This window comes from Mustela erminea, chromosome 18, assembly GCF_009829155.1.
Source record: "Mustela erminea isolate mMusErm1 chromosome 18, mMusErm1.Pri, whole genome shotgun sequence".
Taxonomy (NCBI): Eukaryota; Metazoa; Chordata; class Mammalia; order Carnivora; family Mustelidae; genus Mustela; species Mustela erminea.
The window spans coordinates 36263303-36275666 of record NC_045631.1 but is presented as its reverse complement, the minus strand read 5'-3'; the positions used below and the strand labels follow the sequence as shown (position 1 = coordinate 36275666).

General features: G+C 58.9%; 2 protein-coding genes across 2 annotated transcripts in view; one reads left to right on the top strand and one right to left on the bottom strand.

Annotated features, from left to right (window-relative positions):
• The window catches only part of ACSF2 (acyl-CoA synthetase family member 2), a gene marked incomplete at its 5' end in the record, with an annotated part of 34736 nt that overhangs the window by 19270 nt on the left and 3102 nt on the right, over nucleotides 1–12364 (top strand). The window contains 9 exons of the mRNA XM_032319476.1: nucleotides 2447–2642; nucleotides 3015–3143; nucleotides 3393–3446; nucleotides 3763–3881; nucleotides 3998–4163; nucleotides 4719–4814; nucleotides 4962–5119; nucleotides 5414–5505; nucleotides 5790–5866. Coding sequence (XP_032175367.1) covers nucleotides 2447–2642; nucleotides 3015–3143; nucleotides 3393–3446; nucleotides 3763–3881; nucleotides 3998–4163; nucleotides 4719–4814; nucleotides 4962–5119; nucleotides 5414–5505; nucleotides 5790–5866 — 1087 coding nt within the window. The remainder of the gene's footprint in view (nucleotides 1–2446; nucleotides 2643–3014; nucleotides 3144–3392; nucleotides 3447–3762; nucleotides 3882–3997; nucleotides 4164–4718; nucleotides 4815–4961; nucleotides 5120–5413; nucleotides 5506–5789; nucleotides 5867–12364) is intronic.
• CHAD (chondroadherin) lies at nucleotides 6282–10797 on the bottom strand. Its single transcript, XM_032322773.1, has 4 exons — nucleotides 9457–10797; nucleotides 7446–7609; nucleotides 7031–7176; nucleotides 6282–6804 (listed from the first exon to the last, which is right to left on the bottom strand). The coding sequence occupies exons 1-3, from the start codon at nucleotides 10375–10377 to the stop codon at nucleotides 7035–7037; spliced, it is 1227 nt and encodes a 408-aa protein (XP_032178664.1). The 5' UTR covers nucleotides 10378–10797; the 3' UTR covers nucleotides 6282–6804; nucleotides 7031–7034.

Genomic DNA, 12364 nt, shown 5'->3' with positions numbered 1-12364 from the left:
CCCCAAGAAAAAGAGCATGCTTTTTCCCAGTGGGCAAACATGCACGCCCTCGACTACAAGTGTGTGAGGTAGGGATTTGGGATACACAATCTCTTTTGAGGTGACCACTGAGCGACTATTGGGAATCTGCTCAACAACTCATTAGGTTATCAGCCTGTGGGTGATGGGTGTGGGCCTTACAGGACCGCAGAATCCTGCTGTCTGGGCTGTTTTCTGCCCCAGCTCATCGGCAGGAACCACGTGGCCTAGGTGACTCACCATAACCCTTTTAACCCGGTGGGGGCAACTGGGTGCTCAGTCAGTTAAGCGTCCAACTCTTGATCTCAGCTCTGGTCTTGACCTCGGGGTTATGAGTTCAAGCACCACACTGGGCTCCACCCTAGGCATGGCGCCTACTTAAAAAAAAAAGAAAGAAAGAAAGAAAGGAAGAAGGATGTCTGAGTAGTTCAGTCAGTTAAATGTCTGCCTTCAGCTCAGGTCATGATCCCAGGGCCCTGGGATCGAGTCCCTCATTGGGTTCCCTGTTCAGTGGGGAGCCTGCTTCTCCTTCTGCCTCTGCCTGCTATTCCCTCTGCATGTACTCTCTCTCTCTGTGTCAAATAAATAAAGTCTTTTTTTTAAATATTTTACTTAATTATTTGACAGGCAGAGATCACAAGTAGGCGGAAAGGCAGGCAGAGAGAAAGGAGGAAGCAGGCTCCCTGCTGAGCAGAGAGCCTGACTTGGGGCTCGATCCCAGGACCCTGGGATCATGACCTGAGCCAAAGGCAGAGGCCTTAACCCACTGAGCCACCCAGGCGCCCCAATAAAATCTTTTAAAAAATAAAACAAAACAGAAGGACGCCTGGGTGGCTCAGTCTGTTACATGTCCACCTTCAGCTCAGGTCATGATCCAGGGTCCTGGGATTGAGCTCAGCATCAGGCTCCTTGCTGAGCAGGAAGCCAGCATCTCCCTCTGTCTGCTGCTCCCCCTGCCTGTGCTCCTGCTCTCTTTCTGACCACAAAAAAAAAAAAAAAAAAAAAAAAAAAAATTAAAAAAACATTTGAAGGAAGAAAAGATTAGCTAGCTCATTTAGATAATATCCCCTTTCCGGGGCACCTGGGTGTCTCAGTCGTTAAAGCCTCTGCCTTCGGCTCAGGTCATGATCTTAGGGTCCTGGAATCAAGCCCTGAATCAGGCTCCCTGCAGGGTGCCTGCTTCCTCCTCTCTCTCTCTGCCTGCCTCTGTGCCTACTTGTGATCTCTGTCTGTCAAATAAATAAATAAAATCTTAAAAAAAAAAAAAAAGATAATATCCCCTTTCACCTGAGAATAACCAGCAGATCCAGTCCTTAAACTAGTCATAGGTGGGGAAGCTCAGGCCTAGAGAGGAGAATCCCTGTGTCTTTACTTGGATTCCCCAGAGAATGAGAACTATAGGTGGTTTGTAGTGCTGGGAGGCAGAAGTGAGGGGAAAGAGACTGAAAGAGAAGCAGGCATAGAGTGTGTTATGGAAGTCACAGCCAAGGCGACAAGGGCTTTACCCACTAGGACCTCTGAGAAGGTACAGACACCTCCCAGATCTGTTCAGCTGCAGAAGGGGAGAACTGAAGCCCCCCAAAAAGACAGAATCCCAAGGAACTTGTCCCAGTGACAGAAACCACATTTGCTCCATGGTCCATGTCCCATGGAGGTGACATGGGATGCCGAAGGTATCTGTGGCAGGTGCCCATCCCGCCAGCAGCATACCTAGGATGAGACCCCTGCCACCCCATCTCTGATCCCAGTCTGGTGGTCACCTACTCCCCACCAAGCTACCAGGAGTGTTCCCGCAGTGGAACTCCTCCTCATCTTCCTGGTCCAAAGCGGCAGTCAGGCCGAGCAGCCTCCCCACCAGCCTGCCTCGTGGCCCGCCTCCTGGAAGAGGGCAGCAGGCTCCTCTCCCATTTAGGAGGAAACCCCATTTTGCTCCTCTCTGCCCCGCATATCTGGTTCTTCCCAGAAATTCTCCCCCACAAGATCCAGGCAGTCAATCAACAGAAGATACACATGGTCTTTCTGGCATAGCAGCTGGAATGGTCACCGCTGTCCCGGTGGCCCCACACCACACCCTCTCTGATGGGAACAGGGTCTGAGGCCTGTTGTGCTCCTCGCTGCCCAGCAGCCAAGACCTCAGCAGGAGACCGGCCCCTGTCCCCCAGAGGGGCTGGTGAGCACAGGGAGGCCTAAGCCTACCATGTGATACTTTTACTTCTGGGGCCTTTTCTGCTTTTGTTTTTTAAAATAATTAATAGTTTAGCTGTTTTTGTTTTTGAGTACAGTTTGAGAGTTATAGAATAACCAAGCCTTTCTCTTGGGCCCGGGGTCCTGGCGGCGGGGCGGGAGCGGGCAGTTTCTCTAGCAGCCCCTCTCATGTCCCTGCCTGGCATCATGGAGCCCATCTCCCCACAACCCTGTCTCCCCACAGCTCCAGAGAAGCCGATACCACCGTCCCCCTGCCCATTGGAGGCCTCAGCTATGTCCAGGGCTTCACAAACAATAGTCTTCTCCACAAGACTGTGGGGCAGTGCCTGGAAGCCACAGTACAGAGGGTCCCTGACAAAGAGGCCTTGGTCGTGTACCAGGAAAACATCAGGTTGACCTTCGCCCAGCTCAAGGAGGAGGTGGGTCCTGGTCTGAACCCCAAAGGTGGGCAGGTACTGGGGGGGGGTGGGACTGTAGGGACAGCAGCAGGCTGTGGGGGTGGGAGGGTGTGACTGGGGCTGCCTAAGGACGGGGCGGGGGGTGGGGCATAGCAGGAGAACAAGGCATCGCTGAGGCAGAAGAGGCCACCTGCCCCTGATGTCCCCTGTACCGCTCCCTCCTGGGATACTTGTGAACTCTGCGTCGCTCCAGGCCCACGGAGGCCTGGGAATCTGCCCATCCCTGATTCTCAGTGGGATCTGACGGCAATCCCTGGGCCAAGGGCAGAGGTGGGAGTCACAGGCCCCTTCCCGCTCGCCTGCCTCTCACCTCTTATGCTCTGTTTACACCAGGTGGACAAAGCCGCTTCTGGGCTCCTGAGTCTTGGTCTCTGCAAGGGCGACAGGCTGGGCATGTGGGGACCCAACTCCTATGCATGGGTACTCATGCAGCTGGCCACCGCCCAGGCGGGCATCATTCTGGTGAGCAGGGCGTTGACCAACACAGCTGAGTGTGTAGGGGTGCATAATTCAGGGGGACTCCCCGGCTCCTCGGCCCCCAAACCACCAGAAGGTAGGACTTTCTTCTGAAGCCTACCAAGGAGGCCCTGGAAGTGTAGGGCACTGCCTCTGACTTCATGATGTTTCTGTGCCTCCTAAGAATGGAGGGCCAGGGAGAGGGGCAGGGTTGAGTCAAGATACTGACTGACATCCCCTCACTGTCTCCACCAGGTGTCGGTGAACCCGGCCTATCAGGCTATGGAACTAGAGTATGCCCTCAAGAAGGTAGGACCCTCTCCTTGGGGTGGGGCCTGGCCAGTCCCCAAGGGATGGAGTGGGGGGGGTCAGGGAGGGCCTGCACAGGTGGGGGACCCCCAGAGTCTATCTTTCCTTAGAGGGTGGGAAGAGAAGGTGGTCGATAGACGCGAGGCTGGTGTGTGTGTTGAAGGGGGCACGTGTGTGTGTCAGGGTGGAGGTGGATGGGTGAGGCGGTGTGTGTGTGAGAGAGAGAGAGAGAGAGAGTAATGGCTAGAACTACTCAGAGCCCCTGCCTGGAGCTCCCCGCTGACTGTGCTGGGGGGGCATGGCCCCATCCCCACAGGTAGGCTGCAAAGCCCTCGCTTTCCCTAAGCAATTCAAGAATCAGCAATACTATGAAATCTTGAAGCAGATCTGTCCAGAGTTGGAGAAGGCCGAGCCAGGGGCCTTGAACAGTCAGAGGTGAGGGTGTCCCACATGGGGAAGGGCACATGGTGTGGCCCCCCGGCCCCTGCACCCCTGGGGATGAGGTTCGTGTCTGTCCAGGTTCTGACTCTCGCCACCCTCCCTACTCGCAGGCTCCCAGACCTGACCACGGTCATCTCGGTGGATGACCCTCTGCCGGGGACCCTGCTCCTGAAGGAGGTGGTGGCGGCCGGAGGCGAAGAGCAGCATCGGGCCCGGCTCCAGTACAGCCAGCAGTTCCTGTCTTGCCATGACCCCATCAACATCCAGTTCACCTCGGTAGGGCAGAGGCCTCCAGGCCCTGCACCCCGGCTGGCGTGCTCCCCCCTATTCACCCCGGCGACACTTGCCCAAGATAGAAGAGATGGCCGTGGAGGTCCAGAGGGCAGATGTTCTCCTGGGGCCAGCCCTAGCGGTCCTCTCTGCCCTGGAAAAGCGTCGGCCACTAGTGTCCTTGTCACATGCTCCCCTCCCCTCATCTTCTCATTGTCAGCACAGGGCCAGACCCACTGGGCCACCACAGGCCAGAGCTGATAGATCCGCCCCCCCATTTAGCTGATGAGGAAACAGGCCTGGGGTGGGAATCTGCTGGTGAGCCGCAGAGTCCTCTGAGCTGCTCTGTGAGTGGCTTACTCTCCTCATCTCTGCGTCCCAACACCCGGCACTGAGCGGGCGCATGCTGAGCCTTTGTGAATGCGTGGTCAATGAATGAACGGATCTGGGGCAATAGTCCCCGGCTCCTGACACCCCATTCCAGGGCTCTCCCACCCGGGGCCGAGAGTGGGGAAGGAGATAGGGAGCGGGAGGCCAGGCATCACCTGCTTGTCTTAACAGGGGACGACAGGCAGACCCAAGGGGGCCACCCTCTCCCACTACAACATTGTCAACAACTCCAACCTGATAGGGGAACGGATTAAGTTGCACCTCAAGGTGAGGGGCCTAGCCCAGGCCTGTGAGGGGGTGTGGGGCGCTTGTGGGGTGGAAGGTACTTTGTGGGGCTCCCCCTGCTGGCTAGATGAACTGGTTCCTGGGCCTTTGGGCTCCAGGATAGAACCGGCTTCCTGCCTCCATCTCCAGACACCTGAGGAGACACGGATGGTCTTGCCCAGCCCCTTGTACCACTGTCTGGGGTCTGTGGGGGGCACAATGGTGAGCCTGATGTATGGCACCACCCTCATCCTATCCTCTCCGACCTTTGATGGCAAGAAGGCGCTGGAGGCCATCAGCAAAGAGAGGTGGGCATCAGTGGGCAGCCCCCCTTTCTCAGGGGCTGATGAGACCCTCCTATTCCTGACTCCTGGGCCCTGATCCCTTCTGGAGATGTCTCCTCCCTTCGGCCCAGAGAAATGGAGACCAGGGGTAGCAGGGGTCTCCCAGGGGAGGACCAGTTCCTGCCTCTGAGAGCTTTTCCTTGTTTCCCACTTATGCAGCCTTGGCCCTTACTGCAGGTTCAGGGTGGGATGGGTGAGAAGAGGGAGTTCCCTTCTCCTTCCCAGCCTGATTTTGAGACCCCCCCCCACCTTACACAGAGGCTCCTTCCTGTATGGCACCCCCACAATGTTCGTGGACATTCTGAACCAGCCAGACTTCTCCAGTTATGACATCTCGTCCATACGTGGAGGTGGGATAGGGCCAAGGGTGGCCAGGCCAGGATTGGTCTGGTGAGCTAGATATATGCCCAGTCTTTTATTTAGGGGCAACAAGATCACTGTAGAAAAGTGGGTGGGTGGGAGGCAAATACTTAGCATCCCTGGACCACCAGCCCAAGGCCAGCTGCCAGCTGTAGGAGTAAGTCCAGGGTCAAGGATGAGAGGGGAATGTTCTTCTCTAGAAGGAGCTATAGGGGAAGGGGGTCCACTGGGCCTGGAGAAGCGGGGAGCTGTGTCAGTCCTCTCTCTGATTCAGGTGTGATTGCTGGGGCCTCTGCACCCCCAGAGCTGATCCGAGCCATGATTGACAAGCTGAACATGAAGGAACTGGTGGTGAGTGGAAGGAGGCTGGGCTGTGGCTATGGGCAGGGCACCGGCTGGGCTGGGGTGAGAACAGACTGGTGGGTTTGAGGATGGGTTCAGGCCAGATCTCCAAGGAAGACCCTCTCAGCTGGTCCTCATTCCAGAAAGCAGATGTGAGAAAGTCTGACCTCCAGTAGCTGGTGAATCATAGAAATAGGTGACAGGGGGCCACCTGGGTGGCTCTATCGGTTAAGAGTCTGCTTCCGCTCAGGTCATGATCCCAGAGTCCCGGGATGAAGTCCCGCATTGGGCTCCCTGCTCAGCGGGGAGCCTGCTTCTCCCTCTGCCCCTCCCCCCAGCTTATGCACACTCGCTCGCTCGCTCTCTCTCGCAAAAATAAATAAATAAAATCTTTTAAAAAAATAGATGACAGGGGAGTACATATTACATATACATAAATTTATATTTATGAAAATCTGGGAAAGAAGTGCAGCATGGGAGGGTATGCGGCAAAGCACCAGTGTCCTGCTAGAGTGTCCTGGCAAGTGGGGGCGCCGGGTGGCTGGCGGAGTTGGGGTATGGGCTTATAGACTCTTTCAGGAACGAGGGGTGGGGCAAGGATCTGATGTTTGTTTCCAAATGGAAAGGGGAGCAGAGGGAAGGAAGATTCTGGAAGGCCGGCCATCCTGATGGCCACCCTGTTTTGGTTCTGAAGGACTTGGGGTCTTGGCAACAGCTTCTCTGAGAGGAGCCGTGACGTGGGGCCAGGCGTGCTGGAGCTCTCACTGTCAGGTCGACCTAGGTTCGTGCTGGAGCGCCCGAGTCCCCCTGCCAGGACGTGTCTAGATGTGGACAGCTCTGTGTGCCAGCAGAGGCTGTGGGGAGAAGGTGGGGGTCAGAGGTGGGAAGGTCAGTAGTTTCTCCAGCAGAAGGCAGAGGCCGGTCACCAGGACCGGCTGGGTCAGGACCTGTAGTGAGGCAGAGTTTGGTGTCAGAAGTCCAACAACCCAGACGAGGCTTGCAGAGGATGGTGGGAGTCCCGGGCAGTGTCATTTTCCCCCTTAGAGGGGAGCCCAGCCCTCCCCTCCTCTCTCTACACAAATGGGGCGTCTGCATGCCCCTCTCTGGGGACACCCTCCTCCCTTGCTGGAATCTCCAAGAAGGGAACGGGGAACCTGCCCACCTGTCCCCCACCTGTTTAATGGCGGCCGGCTTTCTTGGACCTCTTAGTGGGGGACTTGCAGCCACGCAAAGCGTCCGTGTCACGGATATGCTGGCCTTTGAACTTGGCGGGCGAGGCACAAGTGGCATCAGGGCGAGAAGTCTTGGCTTCCAGCCACCTAGAGAGACAGAGAGTCGCTGGACTTGGGGGAGAGATATGGGAGTGCGGGGGGAGGGGATGGCAAGCTGGGGGCCAGGACGGACTTATCTATAGGGTGGCCTGGAACCGTCCTCTTCAACGTGACAAACTCCTAGGCTCCCACACCTACTAGGTAGCAGATCTAGGACATATTGTCCAGATGTTTCTGTGTGGGGCCAGGGTATCTCCTCTCTGTCCCCTGAGAGTGGGTTCTGGGGTGGGGGCTGTGAGGAGGGGGGTTGTTCTCACCTCCGAAGACCTCGGAGCTGGCAGGTACACTTCCAGGGGTTGTTGGTAAGGGTGAGGGTCTCTAGGCTGTCGAAGGGGAAGTTGGAGGGCAGCTGGCTCAAGCGGTTGTTCTCCAGGTGGACGTGTTTCAGGGTGGTCACACCCAGGAAGGCACCGTCAGAGAACTGGGGAGTGAGGTGAACAGGAGTGAGCACCCCAGCCCCAGCCAGGGTCCAGCCTCTCCCAGCACTATGGTCCCAGAGGACAGGGTCCTTCCCTGGACAGAAACAGTGGCTCGGCGAGGAGTTTCAGCATGTCTAGGTTCTCTCCGATGATCTAATCCGTACAACCCCCTATTGACATAGGTGCTGGTGTTTCCAAAATGCCGATGGGGTACCGGGCAGGGAGGGGGGACGTCAAGTCTCTTGCCCAGGGTCACACTAGCGAGTAAACAGCAGCCACAGGACCACACCCAGCTCCTCTTCCCCTGGCACCATGCTCCCTGCACAAACACTGGGACCGGGGAGGCAGCCAGAGTTTGGCTCCAGCGGCCCAAGTTGGCAACTGGTGAAGCTGGTCAGTGTTTGGTGGGATGGGCAATGAGCCCAGGCTCCCCGCAGCCCCAGGGTCCTGGGACTTCCCCCAACTCTGTCCTCACTGCTCCCTCCCCCACTGCTTGCCAGAGGCTATTTGTGGAGTCTCCTTGGTGGGGCCTTTGGCCCGGCTGGATGGCTCCAGAGGAAACATTCTATTGGGGCCCACATCTTGGCCCAGGCATCACAGTCCTGCCTGGCCTCCCCTGCCCCAGATCGGTCCCTGCTGTCCCGCTCTGCTCCCCACTAAAAGCCCACTCTGGCACTGGTGGGCCACGGGGAACCCTGACTTTATCTCTGGAGGCGCCGGGGCTGAAGATGGGTGGGCTCCATCCACCCAGACAAAGGTTGGCAGCCATCCAGGTATAGTTCTACCCTTGTCCCTGTGCCTGTGGCTCAGGGAGGGGTGTGCAGTTCCCTGGAACAAGACTGCTCCGGTGACGGTCTTCTACACCTTACCCTGGTCCCCACCCAAGCTTCCTGGCCGAAGCCCCTGTACCAGAGTGATTTTCCAGCCCCGAGGAGGGATTCTGCCCCAACCCCAGGCAGCCCCACCTGGGTATCACCGGCAGAAAGGACTGAACAAGGCTGTAGCCAGGAGATGGGTCTGGTGATCGGAGTGGCCAAAGAGTTGTCAGTGGTCTGGGGGACACTGAGGCACAACCAGTCCTCTCCACAGGGAGACACCTGGAGTCTTAGGCCAAAGGCTGACAGTGCTCTGTAGCTCTCGCCTTTGTCCCTTCACAGAGCCCCTGAGTGCCATTCCTGCACCCTGGGGAAGCCCTGTTTCCTGGGCCCCTCTCAGTAGAAATGGACCTGGGAACGCAGTGGGGTGTGGATGTGTGTGAGCAGGAGGAGAGGGAGGACATTCGCCAGAGCCTCTGGGGGACACGGAGGAGGTCTTCTTCCTGGGGCTGTTTGCTTTCCCCTCACGCCCTGGCCCCCGGCCCCCCCTCAGCACACACAGACACCCCCCACCCCCAACCAAGAACAGGGTCTCTTTGTGGGCCTGATCTGCCCAGCTCCTCTGGTAAGCTTCTCAATAAACAAACCTTCCTTTATGGGGCGGTAGGATTACTAGAGACAAGAAAAACACAGCAGAGGAGGGACGGAAGGCCCAACAGGAAGAGGGGGCTCCTACCCACAGCAGGGGGGTTCGGGAGCACTGGACATGCCTCCCGGGGGCCACCGCTGGAGCCAGGTCTGTCCATAAGTAGGAACCCTCGGAGGGCAGGGGCTGAGACTGGGGACAGGGAAAGCTGGACAGGATTTAGGGTGGGGATGAGGCACAGAAACGGCTGAGCGGTTCACCTCGGAGACAGCCAGAGAGACAGAAGCAATGTTAGGGAAGAAGGGATGGTGCCCAGCCGTGGCCCCAGATCCGTGGGGCCCCTTGGCGGAAGAGGAGCGGGGACGGAGCTCGGCGGCCAGTGGCTCACCTTCTCCAGGTTGGTGTCGTCCAGCCACAGGGTCTCCAGGTACCTGCCGAAAGACTGGAAGGCACTGTCAGGAATGCTTTTCAGGGGGTTGTGGGACAGCTTCAGCTCCTCCACTACCCGTAGCTTGCTGAGAGCCGCCGAGGGGTAGCTGGACAGCTGGTTGCCGTCCAGGTGGAACTTGGCGAGGTTCTCCACGTCGTCCAGAGCACCGGGCTGCAGCGAGCTGAGGGCGTTTCCGGACAGGTAGAGCCAGCGCAAGTCCTTGGCGCCCTGGAAGGCGCCAGCGCGAAGCTCCCGAATCTTGTTGTTACTGAGCTGCAGGATGAAAAGGTTGACCAGCGGGGAGAGCAGCCCTCGGGGCAGCTCGGTCACCTTGTTGTGGTCCAGGTAGAGGTAGGTGAGCTCGGTCAGGTCGTCGAAGGCGCCCGCACGCAGCACGCGGATGTCGTTGTGGGACAGGTACAGGTAGATGAGCTGCTTGAGGCCCCGGAAGGCACCGGCTGCCACCTCGCGGATCTGGCAGTGCTGCAGGTGCAGCGACACGAGGTTCGGCATGGCCCGGAACGAGTTGGCCCCCAGCACGGGGAAGTTGTTGCGCTGCAGGTTGAGCAGCTTGGTCTTCTCGGACACCTTGGGGATCTTCTGCAGCCCCACCTTGTCGCAGATGACGTGCTGCAAGTCGCTGTGGCAGTGGCAGTTCTGGGGGCAGGCAGCCAGGGCCGGCACCAGGCCGGCCAGGAGGCCGAGGCTGAGCAAGAGCATTGGTCGGGCCATGGCCAGGGACACCTGGGGCCGGGGCCTGGGGGGCAGCGGCGGCGGGGCGCGGGCAGCGGCGAGTCCTCGGCACTCTGGGCTCCGGCCCTCTTTATACGGTGGCCCTGACCGCAGCCTGCAGCCAGAGCCAGCTCCTACGTGGAGCATCCAGGCCACCGGGCTTAACTCCCTCCCGTCCGGAGATGCGCCCCCGCCCTCTACGGGGAGGGGCGGGGCCCTGCCCCCAGCTGGCGACCGTGAGGGTGTGGGGGGGCCGGTCCGTGACCCCCGAGCCTTGTCCCCGAGTCCCAGCACCCTTTCTCCCTGCGCTCAGACCCTGCCTTCCTCCAACCCCCCCACCTCCTTTCCCCATCCTTTGGGGACTGAGGGTGCGGGTGCGTCCAGAGTCCCGAGTTTACACTGGAGAGAGGAGGCATTCCCGAACTGACTTGTTTGCTCCAGTTCGCGCCCCCATGGCACACGCCCCCCCCAATGCACACTCGGCGCGGCGCCCTGGCCCCGGGGAGGGAGGAAGCGGGGCTGGAGAGCCGGACGCGAGTCTCGCCGCGGTCGGCAGGCCGGCGGCGCTTTAATGGCACTTTTGTGCGGCGCCCGCCGAGCGTGAGAGCCGCGCTGGCGGCGGGCTCCCCCTTCCGGCTGGACAGCGGGCCAACCCGAAGGAAATGGGGGCTCCTTCCCCGCCGCAGGGGCTGCTCTCTGGCCCCTCTCCCCCAGCACAGGGCTTGAGTTTCTGTCCCCTGCACTCGATCCCGGTTTTCCGCGGTTGAAGGCTAACCCGAAATGTGGAAACAGGGGCGGAGAATGGGGGGCGTCCCTCAGAACTCGCAGACACATCTGAAGACCGCAGGCACCGAGTGGGGAGAACTGAAGGAGTACAGTCGCACCATCTCCCCCTCCCCACCAGTCTCCCCGCCCTTCGTCTCCCTAAAATACCTCCCTCGCCTCATCCCCACCGCCAGTGGTCAGGACCTGCCCCTGAGGGGTCTCTCAGGGTGGCGGCCAGAGTGGCGCCAAGGTGTACTTGGCAGAGGCCACACCTGGGCAGTGGCCCCAGGACTATGGGGGGGGGGGGTCAGATCCTGGCTACCAGGGACCAGCCCTGGATGGCTCTGGGCAGCCCTGCCCCGGCTGACCAGGTCTCTGTGTGTCCACTTGCCAGCCACCGTGTCCGGATTCCTGTGGAAAGTGGAGGGGAGGCAGGCAGGGTGTGAGCTCTGGGCTGCAGGGTAGGGGTTGTTGTTTGTGTTTGAGAGGGGGGAGGGGCAGGTTCAGCCCTCCCACCCAACCCCCAACCCCCCCTCCCCCACAGCGTGCCAGGTAAAACAGAGGAAACTGGGGGAGGCTGGGAGGTGGAGGATGGTCAAAGGTCTGTTGTCTTTGCTGATCAGGAGCCTAGAATACAGGGTAGCTAGCTCCTCTCCCAAGCTCCTTTTACCCATTGCCTCCGGGGGTGGGGGGGGGGTCATAGTTGGCTCAGAACATTCTCTGGTGGTATTTAGGCTCCTCCAAGGCTGGCTTCTGGTTTTCTGCTGATCAGGACGTTCCAACCACTAGAAGTGTTGGGTGGGGAGGGTGCCACTGGCTTTTAAACACTCGATTTGGCTACATTTTAATTTTGATGGAAGTAAACTTACAGGAAACTCTCCGAAGCTGGGGGATCACCCACCCAAGCCCAGGCATTGTCCCCCAGTTTCGGGTGGGTGGGTGGGTTGTATCTTCGCAGGTCCCAGCTGGGCCCAGGCAGGCTGACTTTCTCATCAAGTTTATGAGACCTTCAGTTTGGAAGGCAGGGGTGGGGGATGTTGTGATGTGCGATCCAGAAGGGGGTGCGAAGACAGCCTGGGCCTGAGGGAGAGAAGGCCGGGGCATCGGTAACCCAGGGAGCCATGGGCTCAAGCACATGGCTGCTCCAGGAAGCGGAGAGACAGTGCTGGCTAGAAAAGAATGGTTTCCCTGCTCTCTATTTTAATTCAGACCTGGGGCCCCAGCTCATCGAGCTCATGTGCTCAGCACTCTTGTACCTCATTCTCTGGATCCCTGACCTCTGCCCAGATGCCCTGTTTCCCACCACTTGGCTGCCTTCTGCTTTCTCCCTGGTTCCTTCCCATTCCCCTAGGGTAGCTCGCCCTCCCCT